The 17,898-nt window shown below is 64.2% G+C and overlaps 2 protein-coding genes across 5 annotated transcripts; one reads left to right on the top strand and one right to left on the bottom strand.

Annotated features, from left to right (window-relative positions):
• Positions 1-4,937: 4,937 nt before the first annotated feature.
• Positions 4,938-13,838, bottom strand: LOC123364355 (flap endonuclease 1-like). 4 transcript variants are annotated; one of them, XM_045006412.1, is made up of 12 exons: positions 13,455-13,838; positions 12,640-12,760; positions 12,212-12,302; positions 11,679-11,781; positions 11,262-11,307; positions 10,636-10,721; positions 10,089-10,225; positions 8,493-8,553; positions 6,998-7,129; positions 6,476-6,627; positions 5,654-5,807; positions 4,938-5,300 (listed from the first exon to the last, which is right to left on the bottom strand). In XM_045006412.1, the coding sequence occupies exons 2-12, from the start codon at positions 12,719-12,721 to the stop codon at positions 5,214-5,216; spliced, it is 1,131 nt and encodes a 376-aa protein (XP_044862347.1). In that variant the 5' UTR covers positions 12,722-12,760; positions 13,455-13,838; the 3' UTR covers positions 4,938-5,213. The 4 variants fall into 4 exon arrangements, with proteins under 4 accessions (XP_044862347.1, XP_044862349.1, XP_044862346.1 ...); XM_045006414.1 differs by having other exon boundaries at positions 12,640-12,765; positions 13,460-13,469; XM_045006411.1 differs by lacking the exon at positions 13,455-13,838 and adding an exon at positions 13,373-13,428 and having other exon boundaries at positions 12,640-12,765.
• A 373-nt stretch (positions 13,839-14,211) lies between these two features.
• On the top strand, positions 14,212-17,396 carry LOC123364357. Its single transcript, XM_045006419.1, has 3 exons — positions 14,212-14,434; positions 15,128-15,239; positions 16,064-17,396. Exons 1-3 carry the CDS (start codon positions 14,256-14,258, stop codon positions 16,565-16,567), a joined length of 795 nt encoding a protein of 264 aa, XP_044862354.1. The 5' UTR covers positions 14,212-14,255; the 3' UTR covers positions 16,568-17,396.
• Positions 17,397-17,898: the final 502 nt, after the last annotated feature.

Here is a 17,898-nt window from a genome sequence, read left to right as displayed (position 1 = left end):
GCCGTCACCGAGGGGACAGGCCGCCAGCTGGCTTGTCTTACGAACCAAGGCTCACGGCCGGTCTGGTGGTTGGAGGCTGGCAGAGAACCAGCCGGTGAGCTACGCTCCGTGAGCGGGGCCTGACTTGGCAGTCACGTCCAGGCTCTCAGAAGCATGCTGATTTTAGTTGATATGTTACATTAATTCTACTTGCTGCTTCTCACAGCTCTGGTCTTTGGTAAATCGACTTTGACTTGTTTTCACCACAAACCAAACCAGCGCGGTGCTGCGGAGGTCTCACGGGTAAGCCGGGGGTGGGGGGCACCATTCCCCAGGGAGAGGCGGTTCCGAGAGTCCCCAACGGCTCAGGGCTGCGCACCCCGGGGATGCTCGGGGCAGGAGTGTGCCTATTGCTAACCTGCGGCGGGACAGCGGGGCCTGGGGAGGCTGCGAGCGGAGTGCTGCCTGGGACTGGGGGAGGCTGGCAAACCCTTTCGACAAGAACGTGCCCTATCACTGTTGATACCTGTCTCCTCTACCCCCACGGCCCTGCCTGGTGCTTGCCCTGTAAGCTCTCTGGGGCACAGTCTGGCACTTGCTATGGGTTTGTTCAGCACCAGCCTCGCTGGCCTGTGGGGGCCGCTGCAGTATAAATATCCCAGAACCACAGAAATGGGGGCAGGAAGGGAGCTCATGGAGTCATCAAGTCCAGCCCCCTGCACCGTGCAAACCTAGACCTGCCCGGCAGGTTTGTCCAACCTGCTCTTAAAAACTTCCAGGGCCGGGGATTCCACAACCCCCTGGGACGCCTGTTCCAGAGCTTAGCTACCCGGAGAGTTAGAAACCTGTTCCCAATCTCTAACCCCAACCTCCCTTGCTGCAGATTCAGCCCATTACTACTTAATGTTCATATGTCAAATAATGTGCAAATATCTGTTACAAGCTCATTTTTCGTTGGCTAAGTCCAACACGCAGAAGTTGGGAAATGCCAGATGTATGGTTCTCCCTGCGACCTTAGTTCCGCCCCGGGATCTGAGCCCTGTGCACTGAGTGAGGCTGGGCCCTGTGGAAAAAACCATTGATGCCCATGTCATTAAAGCAGTGTCACGTAATGCACACGCTTGAGGGGGGGCGGAGCGACGGGTGCGGGAGCAGCCTGCATTCTGGCATGTCCTCACTTCCCAGTGCTTGACTCCAGCCCTGCCACATTGCTAAAAGCCTCCTGACATAACATCACGGCCTCGAGTGTTTTTCTTCCCACGAGCAGGATTTGAACCCTCAACCTTCATTGCCAGAATTCAGGCAGCTGGAGCTAAAAGCTTCACTTTGCTGACGGCTACTAGAAGTTTGTTAGCCCCATGCGGGCACAGGCTGCTGGGTTTAGGGGGGAGGGGGAGGGTTGGCCCAGCAGCACAGCAGGGCCCGTTCACTGAACCAAACTGTGAACCCTGTTTCTAACGACAGCCACGTCAAGCCCGGGGGTGCTGCAGCACCCCCGTTCCAGCACCCATGGCCGTTACCAGGCTGGCAGGTTGTCAAGGGGAGGGAAATGGGGACGTCTGACAGCTCACCGCTCAGCTGACCTGAATGGGGCAGACAGGGCCCCTCCCTAGCCAGGGAGCAGCCCTGCTGGCAGCCGGGGCGGGGCTGGGACTCTCAACGGCAGGGACACAGGAATAGTCTATAATGGGACGCACGAGGCAGCGTAAATATCGGGGTCCCTGCCACCCCCCGTAACTGGAGACTCTTACCTTTGAGCCCAGCAGCTGTTTGGATCTCTGCTATTCCAGCTCCCTCTCCTGCTGCCACTGCAGCACCGCGCTGGGCAGGGGGCAGGCAGGAGCCTGCTTCTGAATTCCCGCCCGCCCTGGGCGTCGCTGGGCAGGGCGGCTGCTCCCACACATGGCAGAAGCCGCGTGCAATGCGTTGTGTGACCACAGCCCCCCGCCTGCCCGGGCTCCCCGTACGGCCCAGCAGGCCACGGTGCCCGCGCTCACTGGAAGACTCACCGGGCCAGGAGCCCGGGCGGTGGCAGGGTGAGGAGATGTGAGCTCGGAGTTAGTCAGCCCCTTCCAGGAGACCCAGGCTCCCCGCAGCCCCTCCAAGCGAGCTGGCCCCTGTGCAGCTGGAGGTGCGATGGCCCCAGCCCCGTGTTATCTGGGGTTTCCCCGTAGGATGCGTGATGTGCTGTGGGGTGTGGAGGGGGTCTCCAGGCGCGCGCTGGCTGCCTCTGTCCCCACTCCTCTGCGCTGGCCCCAGGAACCAATTCAGCCAGGCCCTGCCTAGCGCGTCAGTGCACCACGCTGAGCCCACCAGCGCAGGGGTGAATGGGTCCCCTGGGCCTCCGTCCCGCCAGGGCAGTGGGAACAGCACGGCGAGCAGGCCGGCCTGGGTCCCGCTCCCCCCGGGGAGAGCAGCAATTCCCCTCGGGCCCCAGCAGACATCTTCCCCCAGCCATCAGCCCAGAGCGGGCTCACGCCTTTGGGACTCTGCAGCGAGGGGTGGCAAAGTCCCTGGGCTCGCATGGCACGTCCTCCCCGCTGCAAGCCGGCCCAGCGCCTCACGCTCCCTCCCCGGGCCGAGCCCCCCCCAGCAAGGCCCCTGGCTCTGAGCAGGCACCACCTGGGCTGGGCCTGAGGGGCCGAGCGCTCCCACGGCCGGGGGGGAGGAGGGGGCCAGAAGCTTCCTGTCCACTTGAACTGAGCTCATCAGCCAAACCAGGGTCCATCCTGGCTGGCTCCCACCCATCGACCCCCCGTGGGACCGGCCAGCTCCCGGTGCCAGCTGCACGCGCAGCGCAACGGAGGTACAGAGCTCAGGGCCTGGCTAGGTCACGCCGCTGGTATCAGGGTGGCTGAGCTCAAAACCACTCCAGTCCCAGCCTCTCCCAGCAGGGGGCGCTGTGGGGAACAGGGCAGGAGCTGGCCGGGGGGGGGGCTCCCGGTTACTCCAGTCCCCACCTCTCCCAGCAGGGGGCGCTGTGGGGAGTGGGGCAGGAGCTGGCTGGGGGGGGGGCTCCCGGTTACTCCAGTCCCCACCTCTCCCAGCAGGGGGCGCTGTGGGGAGCGGGGCAGGAGCTGGCTGGGGGGAGCTCCCGGTTACTGCAGCAGCTTCGCATGGCAGCGCAGTGACTCCCAGCAGCTGTGACTCCCGGGAGCTCTGGTGCCAGAGGCTCTTTACCAATTACAATCAGACTGAATTGTATCACCTCCGACTTTATTGCCGAGCTCCCAGAACAGAGCAGGAGACGGTGCCTGGTGCCCCGCTGGGCTGGGCAGGGCGGAGATAGCGGGAGAGCCGCAGCGGGCACCTCTGTGCAGCAGCCGGGCGCGAGCTCCCAGCCCCATCAGATACCACCGGACTGGGGAGCCGGAGCGCCAGCCCGAGCCGGAGCATCTCCCCTGCTCTCTGTGGCACGCGGGCCGCTGGCACCGGTCAGGGACTGGGGAGGCTCACGCCCGGCTGCAGCGTGGACGTGCCCAGCAGGGCCTGGCTCTGGGGCAGGGGCAGCTCCCGGCACTGACGCAGATCTGGGTGCAGCAGAGCTAATGAAAGCAGGTGGGGGGGGGGGTTCAAACCCAGTCTCAGCTACTGAGATTTCTCACCCCTGGATGTACTTGAATAAACCCTCAATCATCTTCCCTGTGCTGGGCCCCTCCCATCTCTGCTGCCCGCTCCTGGGGCCCTGGGCTTCACTTAGGCCTTTGCTCACCGGCTCCTCCCCGAGGACAGTCCAGGCTACGCCGAGGAGCAGAGGCCACCCCAAGAACCGGGACCATCGTCAGCTGATGCGCAGCGCAGGGCGGTGCCGCGGGTGCTCAGCCGAGCCGTGCAGCGCAGAGACGGGGCCGCTCCGGGGCAGGTCGTGCCGCTGGCCTGGCCTCCCTCTATCGCTAGCAGGCCTGCCTGGTCCACGTGCTGGGGGCAGGATGGCGTGTGCCCCCCCCCCCCCCGTTCCTCAGTCCGGCCTGCTCTGAAATGTCCCTGGCGGATGATCCCACAGTCGGATCCATCTCCCAGCCGTGGAGTCACTCCCGATATTCACCCTCATTCTTCCCTTCCTTAGCCCCATCCCCATTCTGCTCCCTTGGGTACCCAAAACAAGCCGCCTCCCCCTCGGCGCACCAGGCAGCTGAGGGACGGCGCTCCGGTCGGACTCTCTCCAACAGGCACTGGAGCCAGGCCAACAGGACGGACAAGCCTGTGAGCCAAGCACTGGGGACTCAGGAGAGCTGGGTTCTAATCCTGCCTCTGCCGCAGCCTCCTGTGTGACCGTGGGCAAGTTGTTTAGTGGCTCTGTGCCCTGGTGCCCCGATACCACAGTGATGGGCCTGGCAGCAGAAACCTGAGAGTTCTGAAAGGCGGCCAACGCTGGCCTCAACTTGCTGCTACAGGCACAGAGCGCGTAGGAACTGTGTTACTTCCCCATCCTAGTTCTGTCGGCACCCCTCACTCCCGACCCGCAGCCCCCTATCCCAGCCCTGGGCTCCCCCCCCAGCTCTGCCAGTGCCCCTCACTCCCGACCCGCAGCCCCCTATCCCAGCCCTGGGCTCCCCCCAGCTCTGCCAGTGCCCCTCACTCCCGATCCACAGCCCCCTATCCCAGCCCTGGGCTCCCCCCCAGCTCTGCCAGTGCCCCTCACTCCCGATCCACAGCCCCCTATCCCAGCCCTGGGCTCCCCCCCCAGCTCTGCCAGTGCCCCTCACTCCCGACCCGCAGCCCCCTATCCCAGCCCTGGGCTCCCCCCAGCTCTGCCGGTGCCCCTCACTCCCGATCCACAGCCCCCTATCCCAGCCCTGGGCTCCCCCCCAGCTCTGCCAGTGCCCCTCACTCCCAACCCGCAGAATCTGTTGGAGCTCTCAGGATGGGGCTACTGAACCAATCTGTCCAGCCGGCTGTTCCTGCCCCACATCTCTCTCTCTCTCTCTCTCACACACACACACACACACACCCCCAGTCTCCTAAGGACAGTGCCAGTGGGCAGCCGGCAGAGACTGCAGCTCCCAGCATGCAGTGCCTCGTCTGGGCCGTATTGCATGCTGGAGCATGGCCTGCACCTGGGCGTTAAAGTGGAGAGCGGCTGCGATCTGGTTCCGTCTGCGCCCATCAGGTGCAGCCACTGGGCTCCTGGCACGTTGCCCCGGCTGCCCACTGGGCGTGGCTGGCAGAAGGCCTGGGGCAGAGCAGACGGCAGTGTATGGGCGCTGTGGCAGGAGCAGGAGCGAGGCAGCATCTCACTTCCCCAGCTCCGGGCTGCCTGCTTCCCCGGGCATCTCTGCCTGCGGTTTCTGTCTCTTCCTGCTGGGCCGGGGGCCGGGCACCTGGGGAAGGAAAGTGGCCGAGATCAGAGCAGCTCGTCTCACTGTCTGGGTCCTGTCGATGCAAGGGCAGCCCCCAGCAGAGAGGGCGGCCAGACTGATACGTGCCCAGGCCCCTGCTGGCTGGGACCAATGGGGGCAGGGCTGGAAGCAAAGGGATCCGTGTAGGGCCATGAGGAACCCGGGTGGCTAGCGCCAGGCCTGGCCCCCACCCCCACCCCTCCTCACACACACGACTGGCACAGTGAAGACCCTGCTCAGTGCTGCTTGCAGATCTCGACCCATACGCAGGATGACCCCCTGCGCCATCCCTCGGGCCCCCCCGGTGCCAGGGGCCTGGCACACACACCCCTTACCTGCGGCGGACGTGCCCGTTTGCTGGCTGGGAAGAACTCGCCCAGCTTCTGCTGCCTCCTGCCCTCCCCGGGCGCTCGCTGCTTGGGCTGGGCCTCCTGGGGCTTGGGCTGGGCCTCCTGCCACCGCTGCAGCCGCCGGCACACCCGCGCCTCGCTGGAAACAGAGCTCGGGTCAGCGGGGGGGGGGGGGGCAGGGCCTGGAGGGGATCTGGACCAGGGGGGCATCACAGCGAGAGGAACGGAAACCAAGGGGGGTTGGGGAGAATCCCCTAAGCACACACCCCCCCCCCCACCCCGTGCCAGGATCTCAGCAGAAGTGGCTCAGCGCCAGGCCTGCTCCCCGAGCTCCCCGCTACAGGGGGCCTGGGGGCTTCCCGAGCTCCGTGTCCAATGACCCTGCAGTAAATCTGCTCCACCGCCAAGGCCGCGTCCAGCCTCTCCGGGGCTCTGAGAGTCACACAGGGCCTGGAGACTCGTGTGGGGCGCTCTGACTGTCGCCCCCAAAGGGGGAGGGGGGGGAGTCTGCTGGTGCCACAGAGTGAGCTCCATGTTGGTGCGAAAGGTGCCAGGCTGGGAGCACTGGAGACGTGCCCCACCTCCCCCCATCCCGCCCTGGACGTCCCCCCTGTGGGCGGGAGAGCGGGTGAGTCTCCAAGCCCTGTGCAGCTGCTGGCTTCAGTACTGAGGCTGCCAGCTGTGGGGTCTGATTGGGGGCAGCCACACAATGAATCGAGACCCCCCCCCCCCGAACTCATCACACACAGGACTCCACCCCGTTCGAGGCCGCCCGCCTGCCCCCCATCCCGACAGGGCGGCACTGACTTCATGTGCTTCTCATGGGCGAGGAACCGCACCAGCCCCTCTGGGTCGGGGTCGCGCCACTCCAGCGTTATCCGGCCCGGGTCGGCCACCTCCGGCTGCAGGAAGAGCCGGCGAGCTCCCTCCAGGTCCCAGCTGGCGGGCAGCGGGTGCTTCTGTAACAGCAGCAGCTTACAAGCCAGCAGCACCCTGTGCCCCCAAAGGATCCCAAAGCACGTTGGCGGCCACGCTGCAATGCACCCACCTCTGGGGAGGGACCAGCAGCTGGTTACCAGTGCATAGCAACACCGCAGGAGCGCAGGCCGGCGGAGGGTCACTGCTGCTCCCTTCCCCAGGGCGCGTGGGGGTCGTTCCCTCCAACCAGCCCTGCTCCTTTGCCCACTTCCCGGGCATCCCCCTCTACCTGGCTCTCGCTGGCAGTCACCCCTCCTGGCCCTGCCCACCGACAGCGCAGCTGTACGGCCCCCCCAGCCCCCCTCCCCTGCTCACCCCCCCCACTGCAGCACACGGCCCCGCCCCCGGTACCTGGGGGTCGATGTTCTGGAGAACCTGCTCGATGGTCCCATGTTGCTGCAGCAGCTTGAGGGCCTTTTTGGGGCCCAGCCGCCAGATCTTGCCACAGTAATCACAGCCCAGCAGGATGCACAGGTCCACGAACTGCCCCAGGACGGGCCCGGCCCGAGGAGAGGGAGCAGAAGGCGGCCATCACCGGGGGGGTTAGCTGGGGGGCCACCCGCCCCGTCCCTGTCCACCCCCCGCATCCCGGAGAGGCTGGCAGAGCAGCGGCCACAACCGAACCCTGACAAATACGCGGCTGCCCAGCCTGGCCCACCTGGGGGTAGTATTGTTCAAGCAGGTGTTAGCATGGGAAGACGGTGTTTAGCCTTCATGGAATCCTGCCGGCATCAATCTCACGGGTAACACCCGTATCCCCCGGTGCCGGGGAACAGCTGAGCGGTTGGATTGGGAGCCTCTGTGACCCTGTAACTCCCCAGGCAGGAGAGAGGCACTAACCAGTGTGACCTGCTGGCTCCAGCGGGAGGTGTCATGTCCTGCCCCACAGGGAAGGGCCCATCGATACCTACTGTGCCCCCATGAAGCTGAGTCCTGCAAGTGGTTTCCTCCCATCAGCTGAGTTTGCAGCTCAGAGCACGTGGGGGGAGGGGGATAAACCCCCGGGGGGGGGGAAAATGATGATGCTCCGCTTGGACTCTGGAGGGGCAGGTTTCTAGGCAGAAGCAGGAGATCCCCAGTGCTCAGCCTGGGTCAGCCTGAAAGGACGTATGGAGCTTGCATGTGATAGACGCTTCGATTCCCTTTGGGAGCTTGTGACTGTAACTCCGGTGTGTGTCTGTGCTTCCCTGCGGAACCTCGCCAAGAACCCTCCTGTTTCCTTTCCCATGTAATGGAGCTTTCGACAGCTTGTTATAGGGCTGGCTACTAGCGGGGGCTTTGGTGTGAGAGCTGAAGCGCAGGGCCCGGGGGTGAGGACGGGGCCTTTGGGACAGGGCGTAACCTGACTGTTGCTGTATCCTTGGGGGAAGGGCCCGGCTATCACACAGGTGGCAGGACAGAGGGGGGCACCCACAGGCCTGTCTGTGACTCCCCTGTTGTGGGGCTGAGGAGCTCACACCTGGTAACTGGTGGGTGAAATCGAACACAGAACTCACAGCCGATGTGGGGCTGGGCCGGGTTCCCGGCACTCACGCCCTGGAGTCATGGCAGGCAGCGTTACACTCCTCACCAGCACGGTCCCTCCCCACCGGGTCAACGTGCCCCAGACCAACAGGCAGCCCAAGGGAACGGTGAATCACTCCTGCTGGCCAGCGTCGGCTCCGTTCCCCTGGGCGGCCCGTCGGGCTGTCTGCTGCCACCCGGTGTCTCCTATTCTCGGATTCCAGCTCTGGGCGGGGCTGGTCGCTGTTCTGTGTCTGGGCAGCAGCGAGTACAGGGGGTTGTGCTGTCCAGGGGGCCCCACAGCGCTACCCCAACACCCCAAAATCCATCAGTCCATCCCCACCTGCTCCTGAGTCATGTCCAGCTTCTGCAGGATGTCAGGCAGCGAAAACTCTTCTACTTCACTGCAAGAGACGGAGGGCAGCGTGAGGCCTGGGCACCCTCCTGGGGCACCCTCCCCCCGCCAAGCCCCCATTCCTGCCCGGCTTCCTCTGCGGCATCCCCAGAGCCGCGCCGCCATCCCCTGCGTGGGAGCGAGCTCGGCATGTGCAGTGTAGCACAAACCCGGGGCAGAGCTCTTAGATTTAAATACGGCCTGTGAGAGAATCCACCACAGCCTTGGGCTGCTGCTCCAGGGGTTCATGGTTTTAAGCCTCACTGTTAAAAACCTGCCCCTTACGCCCAGTCTGAATTTGTCTAGTTTCAGCCTCCAGCCACTGGCTCATGTTAGACTTTAGTCTGCTGGGCTGACAAACCCGCTGTCAAACCTCTGTTCCCACGGACGTACTGGTCAGGTCACCCCTTCACCTGCTCTTTGATAAGGTAATAGCTGGAGCTCCTGGAGTCTCTCACTAGAAAATACGTTTTCTAATCCTTCAATCATCCTCGTGGCTCTTCTCTGACCCCTCTCCAATTTATCACCAGCCTTTGCGAATTGTGGCCACCAGAACTGGACGCAGGATTCCTGCAGCACTCGCACCAGGGCCACATGCAGAGGTGAAATAAGCTCGGCTCCTCGAGATTCCCGTGTTCACCTCGCAGGACTGCATGAGCCCTTTTGGCCACAGTGTCGCCCGGGAGCTCATGTTCAGCTGGTTATCCACCCCCACCGCCAAACCTCCCAGCACAGAGTCCCCACCCAGTGAGTATGGCCGACAGTCTTCGGCCCTAGACGTACGTCTTTACGTCTGGTCGTATTGTTGTTTGCTTGTGCCCAGCTCACCAGTGATCCGATCGCTCTGTGTCAACGACCAGTTCTGTTACTTCCCACTCCCACAATCGTCGTGTCACCTGCAAACTTTGTCAGGGACGGTTTTATGTTTTCCTCCAGGTCATTGATAAAAATGTTAAATAGCCTAGGGCCAAGAACCAATCCCTGTGCGGCCTCACTACGAACACCCGCTCAGCGGGGAGTCCCTGGCTTCCGTTACATTTTGAGACTGTCACTTGGCCAGTTTTTAATGTGCTCACTGTGTGCCACGTTCATTTTATATCGTTCTAGTTTCTTCATCAAACCGACATGCAGGACAAGGCCAAACGCCTTCAGGAGTGTAAGTCTGTTACGCCAGCGCTATCACCTTTGTCAGCCAGACTTGTCATCTGGTCAGAAAAGACACCGAGTGAGTCTGACAGGATCTGGTTTCCCCAGACCCGTGCGGATTGGGTTCATTCGATCACCCTCCTTTCATGCTTTAGTACCTGCGTCCCGTTTCAGCCGCTGCATTCCCTTGCCCAGGATGGCCGTCAGCCTGACAGGCCTATAATTACCCTGCTCATCCTGTTTGCCCCTTTAAAATCCTGGCATATGAGCTTCATGCCAGTCTTCTGGAACATCCCCGAGTTCCCCGGTGCCAGCAGCTCCCGGATCCCCCTCTCTCCACCACGGCCCCCTGCAGGGCTCAGACCCGCCAAGGCCCCTGCCCGGCCCCCCGCCACTCACCAGTTGTTCTTGGAGCTCAGGTGGCGGATCAGGCGGAGGCTCCCGAAAGGCAGCGCGTCCATGTCCTCCGTGGCTGTGCACCAAACCTTGCCAGACTTCACCAGAGCTGCGCAGGTGGCTTCTGCCTCAGCCGGAGCCTGCGCACAGGTACAGAGAGCGGCTCTGCTAGCATCCCCGTGGGGACCTTCCGGGGGCACACGGCCGCTCCTCCCCCTTCCCCGCTCAGACCAGCTTTCACTGCTTCCTTTAAATCACAGCAACTGCTTTGCTTCTGTCAAGGGTCCGTGTCCCTCCCAACAGCACTTTGTGTAGGCCCTAGATAAATAACCCCCATCTCCAACAGCGATACCCTGCAGCTCTGTCACACTCAGCCATGGACCCTCTGGCCAGCAGAGCCACCCGGGCCAGCCCTGCAGAGCAAGAAACTGCAACCAAAGCAACCGGCTTCGCCCAAGCACAGGGGCCTCTCCCTTCTCCTGGGGAGCCCGGACAGCTGCCCCCGTGACCCACGGGGGACCCAACCCCGTGCTGTCCCGCTCCGTGTTACCTGCACATATGGCACACCCAGGTAGCTCAGCAGGGTCTCGCAATCCTGCTTCAGGGGCCGCGGCAGGTTTTCAGCCCGGCCGGACTCTGTAACCAGCGGAGGAATGTGGGTCAGGGGTTCGCCCCGGGACCAGTTCCAGTGCCCCCTGCTGCTGCAAACAGGCGCTGCATGTCCAAACCGGACCCCAGGCCTGGACAACGAAGGCCCTGATCTAGGCCTGGCACCCGGACAGGGGCCACTGACTACTGCTGCTGGAGAAGGTAACGCTGGCCCTGCCGGGCCCAGGGAGCTCTCTGAGGCAGGGCCGGGGGAGGGCCCGCTTGGGGCTAGGGTGACCAGACATCCCGATTCGGGACCGTCCCGATATTTAGGTGTTTGTCCCGCGTCACGACCGATTTTTGGTCGGGACACAATTTGTCCCAAGATTTCGTTCCGCCAGCAGCACTCGGCCTTTTTTTTTTTTTTTTTTGCTCTGCCGGCAGACACCCCCGCCCCCCCCGATGTGTCCCGATATTTTCTCCCTCTCATCTGATCACCCTAGTTGGGGCAGGGCAGATGAGGTGAGCCAGGGACCCCAGCTGCTTTACAATGCGGCACGGCAGAATCCCACGGGCTTGGGCATTTACCTGCAGCATCTCTCCTAGCCCCGGCAGCCTCCGCCCGCCTGGCCAGCTGCAAGGAAAGGAATCTGTTACAAGGATCTGCGCGTCCCCTTCTCACCCCGGGCCCTGCAGCGTCCCCCACTGGCTGGGACAGAGAACATCTGCCCCTGTCCCAGTTCCAGCAGCGCCCCCTGATCAGCCGGGTATCCCCACCCCCGCCCTGCCCCCATTGCTGCATGTTCTGTCCCCTCTGCCGTGTTCAGGGATCACACAGTGCTCGCAGGAGCTCTGCTTACAGTACTGCGCCTGGGGCCACTCCCGCATGTAAGTGACCTAACAACAAGCTCCCCGCCTGGACTCTCTATCCAGGAAGCTCAGCCCTTAAAGGCACAGCCCACCCAGCGCCATTAACAAACATCCCAGCACGTCTCTGATACCGACCAGTGGCTGTTTGAGGTCAGGGGGCCGCCCGTCAAAGACAAACACCGGTTTGATGCCATTTTCCAGGAGATGCAGCGTCCGGTAAAACAGCCCCTGCAAGTGACTGAGACAAAAGCCTGCGGCTTGCCACCACGGCCCGTGCGCCACGCGGGACCGAGAGCCTGGCAGCGGGAGCCGCTCCAACAGAACGCGGGAAGCCCATGTGGGTGCAGGCCCGGCACGACACAGCTGCCTCTCAGCTTCCACGTGAGGGTGTCAGCAGCCTTAGCCCCACGCACGGAGCCACGGGCCGGGGGCTGCCCAAAGCCACCCAGCAAGTCCGTGGCAAGGCTGAGGGCAGGCCCCAGGGGCTCTTGGCTCCGAATCCCGCACACAAGCCATCAGGCCACTGACCTGTCCCCGCTGGGCCCCCGGCACTGCACGTCAGCGTGTGAGTGAGCGAGCGACACCGCGGAGCTGGGGCTGCCTCGGGGCTCTGGGGGCAGGGAGCTGCCCTGGGGAAGCCGGGCACTGCGGGGGCACAGGCCACTCACCTGATGTTCTCCCCGTTGCGGTTGAAGAGCTTCGGCATGGCCGTGCGGAACTGGTAAATGGCAATGGATGCGTCCAGGGCTATGACGCGGTCTGGGAAGCCAGGGGAACAGCCGGGTTATTCCCCCAGGAACAGGCATCGCTCCGCCCCCCCCCCCATCCTGTCCCAAGGGGCTGGCTCCCTGGAACTGCCTGCCTGGGGAGTCTCACTCCTCCTCTTCCATGCCACCCCCCAGGGCTCCTTCCCCATTCACCCCCCTCCCCATTGCCTGGCATGTCCCCAGCCACTACCCACACCATTCCCAGGCGATCTCAGCCTCTGCCACCCTCCTCTGCGCTCCGAATCCCCATCTGCCCCCAGGCCCCTGCCGCCGCGGGGGCAGCAGGAGGCGCCGTGCTCCAGGCTGGGGAAGAGCTGAGGGGCGCTCACCTCGATACTGCCGCAGAGGGAATGAGCTCACGGCCTCCGCAGCCTCCTCCTTAATCACATCTGCCAACCTGGCAATGCCCATGGGCACGAGCTGGGAATCTCTGCAGGGGCTGGGCACAGATGGGGAGTGTCCCGGGGGCTGGGCACAGATGGGGGGTGCAGAGATGGGGAGTGTCCCAGGGAAGTGGGCACAGAAGAGGGGTGCACAGATGGGGGGTGTCCCAGGGGCTGGGCACAGAAGAGGGGTGCACAGATGGGGGGTGTCCCAGGGACTGGGCACAGATGGGTGGTGCCCCGGGGGCTGGGCACAGAAGAGGGGTGCAGAGATGGGGGATGCCCTGGGAGCTGGGCACAGAAGAGGGGTGCAGAGATGGGGGGTGCCCTGGGACTGGGCACAGAAGAGGGGTGCACAGATGGGGGGTGTCCCAGGGAAGTGGGCACAGAAGAGGGGTGCACTGGGGGGTGCCCCGGGGGCTGGGCACAGAAGAGGGGTGCAGAGATGGGGGGTGTCCCAGGGAAGTGGGCACAGAAGAGGGGTGCACTGGGGGGGCACAGATGGGGGGTGCCCCGGGGGCTGGGCACAGAAGAGGGGTGCACAGATGGGGGGTGTCCCAGGGAAGTGGGCACAGAAGAGGGGTGCACTGGGGGGTGCCCCGGGGGCTGGGCACAGAAGAGGGGTGCAGAGATGGGGGGTGTCCCAGGGAAGTGGGCACAGAAGAGGGGTGCACTGGGGGGTGCACAGATGGGGGTGTCCCAGGGGCTGGGCACAGAAGAGGGGTGCAGAGATGGGGGGTGCCCCGGGAGCTGGGCACAGAAGAGGGGTGCAGAGATGGGGGGTGTCCCAGGGACTGGGCAGAGATGGGGGGTGCCCCGGGGGCTGGGCACGGAGGAGCAGGGGGCAGACACTCCCCAGAACGGGGACCCACACCGGGCAGGCCCCCGGCAGGCAGCGGAGCTCAGAGCAGGGACCAGCGCGAGGGGCAGCGCGGCCGGGGCTCGGAGCCGGGTCTAGGCGCAGGGAACCAGGAGCAGCGGCAGCCACAGGAGCGGAACCGGCGCTGCGGGTGCGGAGCCGGGCAGGGAGGCGCGGAGGCCGGAGCGCACCGGGGGCCGGGCCGGGCTGGAAGGAAGGAAGGAGCGGGGCGGGGCAGCGCTGCCCGGCACCTCCCCGAAGCTGCGCCGCCTGCGAGGCCGAGGAGCCGGGCGGGGAGGGAGCGGGGGCAGCCGCAGGGCCGGGCCGGGCCGGGCCGGGCCCTGGGCAGGCAGGTCCCGGCAGCGGGACGCCCAGGGATGGGCGGGGGGAGGCTGCCTGGGGGCAGAGAGGCTTTTCCAGCCCTGAGGCTGCGGGGGGGCTGATGCCCCCGAGGGGGAGAGTGGCCCATGGGGGGGTCCCCCAGGCCGGGGGCGCTCAGTGCCCGGGGCGGGCCGGCCCGGCCCATGGGGGGACCCCCAGGCCGGGGGCGCTCAGTGCCCGGGGCGGGCCGGCCCGGCCCATGGGGGGACCCCCAGGCCGGGGGCGCTCGGTGCCCGGGGCGGGGTGGCCCGGCCCATGGGGGGACCCCCAGGCCGGGGGCGCTCAGTGCCCGGGGCGGGCCGGCCCGGCCCGATGGGCTGCCATGACTCCTCCGCGCCTGCAGGGGGCGCCAAGCGCAGCGCTGCCTGTGTCCGGGCACAGAGCGCGCCCAGTCCTGGGCCCTTCTGCGCCTCTCTATGGTGACTCCCCTTGCGCCTCTCTAGCCCAGGACTCTGTAGCCCGGGCTCTCCGCCTGGTGCCGGAAGTGCGGTGGGGGGGCCGGTGAGCGCGGAGCGGGGGGCGCGGCGCTCTAGGGGCTGACGCCAGCCCGGGAGCGGGGGGTACCCGGAGGGAAGGGGCGGGGCGCCCTGGGGGTCGGGGGAGGGGTACCCGGGGGGAGGGGCACCCGGAGGGTGGGGCGCTCTGGGGGTCGGGGGAGGGGTACCCAGGGGGAGGGGCACCCTGGGGGTCGGGGTAACTGGAGGGGGGGGCGCCAGCCCGGGAACGGGGGGGGCGCCGTGGGGGGGGGGGGAGTGGTACCCGGGGGGAGGGGCACCCGGAGGGGATCGGGGGAGGGGTACCCAGGGGGAGGGGCGCCAGCCTGGGCGCGGGGGGGGGTGCCGTGGGGGGAGGGGGAGTGGTACACGGGGGGGGGTACCCGGGGGGAGGGGCGCCCTGGGGGTCGGGGGAGGGGCGCCCTGGGGGGCGGGGGAGTGGTACCCGGGGGGAGGGGCACCCGGAGGGGTCGGGGGAGGGGTACCCGGGGGGAGGGGCGCCAGCCTGGGAGCGGGGGGGGGCACCCCGGGGCGGGCAATGGCCGTGAAGTTCTCAGGAGGTTTCCCAGCTGACGGCTCTGCCCCGGCCCAGGCAGTTGCTGTTGCGTGTCCTGCCTGTGCGGCTGGGGCTGGGGCTCTGCTCAGCAGCCGGAGGGCGCTGCGGGCCCCCGGTAACCCAGCTCTCTGCTCTCCCTTTCAGGCTGGCTAGGGCCCCTGCCCCCATGGCTGGCCAGCCCGCGGAGTGGGGCACGGCTTTCCCCAGCGCGGGGCTGTGCGCCGTGTGTCTGAGCTCAGCTGTCCGCACTTTCCAGGTGAGAGCGATTGCCGCAGAGCATCGTGTCGGGGAGGCGCAGGGCTCAGGAAGGGACCAATGTGCCCCTCTGACCATGGCCGTGCCCAGGTGGCAGCTGTGAGCAGCTGTTCATGTTCTTCCACCTGCCAGAGACAGGCCTTGTTAACGGAAACTGCCAGCGCAGAGAACAAATCAACGCACTGCGCGCTAGCGCTGTGACCGAGCGAAAGGCCATCTGCGTTGTCCCTCGTTCGCGTCTGGTTGCCCCCATATTTACTGGACAAACAGATTTTCAGGCCCAATGATAACTTACCCGGTTTCTTCCCGTGGCACTTGATTGCGAGTTAGCGTAACGCTTACACGTGTCAAGAGTCAGATAAGGAGGCCTGGGGCCCAAGTTTAATGTGCTCTGTTCTACCGGATGACTCCTCGGTCCTTGGCGGCATACCTGCTTCACCAGCTCCAGATGATTTTTTTGCAGAAGCTGGGGGAAGGATGAATCTGTTTGTGAGGGCAGGAGGCGGCGTCAGTGTCTGTGGCGCTGGGGAATCTGCTTTGGGGGTGGGCAGTTGTCAGTGGAACAAAAGGGGTTTCACAGTTGCACTAGAGGAAGGAAGGAACACAGGCAAAGATGTTTTTGTGAGGAGCTGTGTGTGGAAGGAAGCAGTGGAGCTGGTGAAGGATGGACTCCCGCTGACAGTGTGATGCAACTCTGGGTACCAGCTGGGGGGATGGATTCTCAGGCTGTTACCCTGGGTGTCCAAGCTATTGCTTTGTGTCTGTTCTGCTGAGTTCCCTGTGACCGTGGCCTGCCGCTCATTGCTTGCCTCTGTGTGTTTGTAGATAAATCGCGGGGCCGCCGCAGGGTTCCTCCTCCAGGCCCTGGCAGCACTTGTGGGAGCAGTTGGCTTCTTCTGGACACCTCTTGGGCTTACCTTGGCAGCAGATTCCCAGTCCGGTACCTGGGTCTCCACCGTCATTGGCCTCCCTTTGCTGGCTTTTGGATTCCACTGGCTGAACGGTGACCACTCCACTGCCAACATCCTCCTGGGAGGAGCCCTGCTGCTGGCCACGGGCTTGGAGTACTTCAGTGAAGAGAGCAGGGCCATGGTTGCCCAGTCTGTCACCATGGTGGCCTCCATCACCATCCTCATCCTTTCCATTTTCACCATGAATTTCTATGGGATACTGGGCAGCCTGGTGTTGAGCACAGCTGGCCTCCTGTCCGGGGTGAAGGTGGAGACACTGCTGCTGCTGAGGAAGGAGGCCGTGCTCAGCTGTCTCCTGGCAGCAGGAAATTTAGCATTTCAGTGGGCCTTACAGACACAGCACCTCGACCTTGATTGATTTTATGTGGGACTTACCAAGGTGCTGTCTGTGGCGTTCTCATTGTGGTCTGTGGCTGCCGTCAGCCTTGGCGCAGAGGTTACAGCTTCCAGCATGCAGTGTGACCTGCGCCCTTGGACTGTAGAGTTAACCTGCACGTTTGTGGCACATTAGTGCACTGGGTTCAGCCCTCAGGCGCCAGGTAAGTCGCTGCAGCGGCTTGTGACTTGGGTAACTGATTGATGCTGGATGAGAGGAGGATTCCAAAGGTGGGAGCTGTTCCGTTTGCTGCTGTTCCCTGGAGTGGGCCCCGATAGGGCAGAAATACACCCAACTGCCGCTCCAAACTGCTTCGAATTTCTTCTTCGGTCTCTGGGCTGGGGAGAAGAGGCAGGGTGACTATGGACCCCTCTTGGAAGCCGGCTGGTTCAATGCCCCCAGCCTTCCAGGAGGAGTTACAGGCCGCCTAGGGAAGAGGCAGGCTATTCCATCGTAGGCTCAAGGGAACTGGGGACAGAAAGGACCTGCCAGTCCGTTTCCCAGCAGCCCATTGCATGATACTGTTGCAGACTGTGAGAGTGCCTGGTCCCACGTCTCCAGCACGTCACTTGGGAGCCCATTCCTTAAGCAGATGGAGCTCAGGGGATTGTTGCTGCCAACCAGTCTGCATTTACCATTTCATTCCAGGCATTAACAGACTCTTGTGAATTTACGGGTATTAAATTCAGGGGACTCCTGTTTCCCTGCCCCAGTTTAACTCAGCCCCTCTGTGAGGATAATGTTATTATTGAGTACTTGGAACTTTTCACGTCAAAGTGCTGTAGGTGCTACCAGTGGCCTGTAGTATCTTAGGGCTTGGCTACACTTACAAGTTGCAGCGCTGGTGGAGGCTTTCCAGCGCTGCAACAACACCCCGTCCACACTTGCAGGGCACAACCAGCGCTGCAACTCCCTGGTTGCAGCGCTGGCTGAAAACCCATCCCGGCAGGGGTATAAGGAGTGCAGCGCTGGTGATCCAGCGCTGCCCAGCAGGTGTGGACACTCACCAGCGCTTTACCTGTCCTCCAGGGAATAAGGAGGTATCCCAGAATTCCTGTTCAGCCACTCTGCACATCAGTTTGCACTCTACTGCTCTTGGCTCAGGTGACCCGCCCTGTAAATGCCCCGGGAAATTTAAAAATCTCCTTCCTGTTTGCTGCAGCCAGGTGTGGAGTGCAATCAGTTTTAATCAGTTACAGGTGACCATGCCTCCACGCGGCAAACGAGCCCCAGCATGGAGCACTGGTGAATTGCAGGACCTCATCAGTGTTTGGGGTGAGGCATCTGTTCAGGCACAGCTGCGCTCCGGCCGT

This window comes from Mauremys mutica, chromosome 2 (assembly GCF_020497125.1).
Source record: "Mauremys mutica isolate MM-2020 ecotype Southern chromosome 2, ASM2049712v1, whole genome shotgun sequence".
NCBI lineage: Eukaryota > Metazoa > Chordata > Testudines > Geoemydidae > Mauremys > Mauremys mutica.
This window is presented reverse-complemented; position numbering and strand designations above follow the sequence as displayed.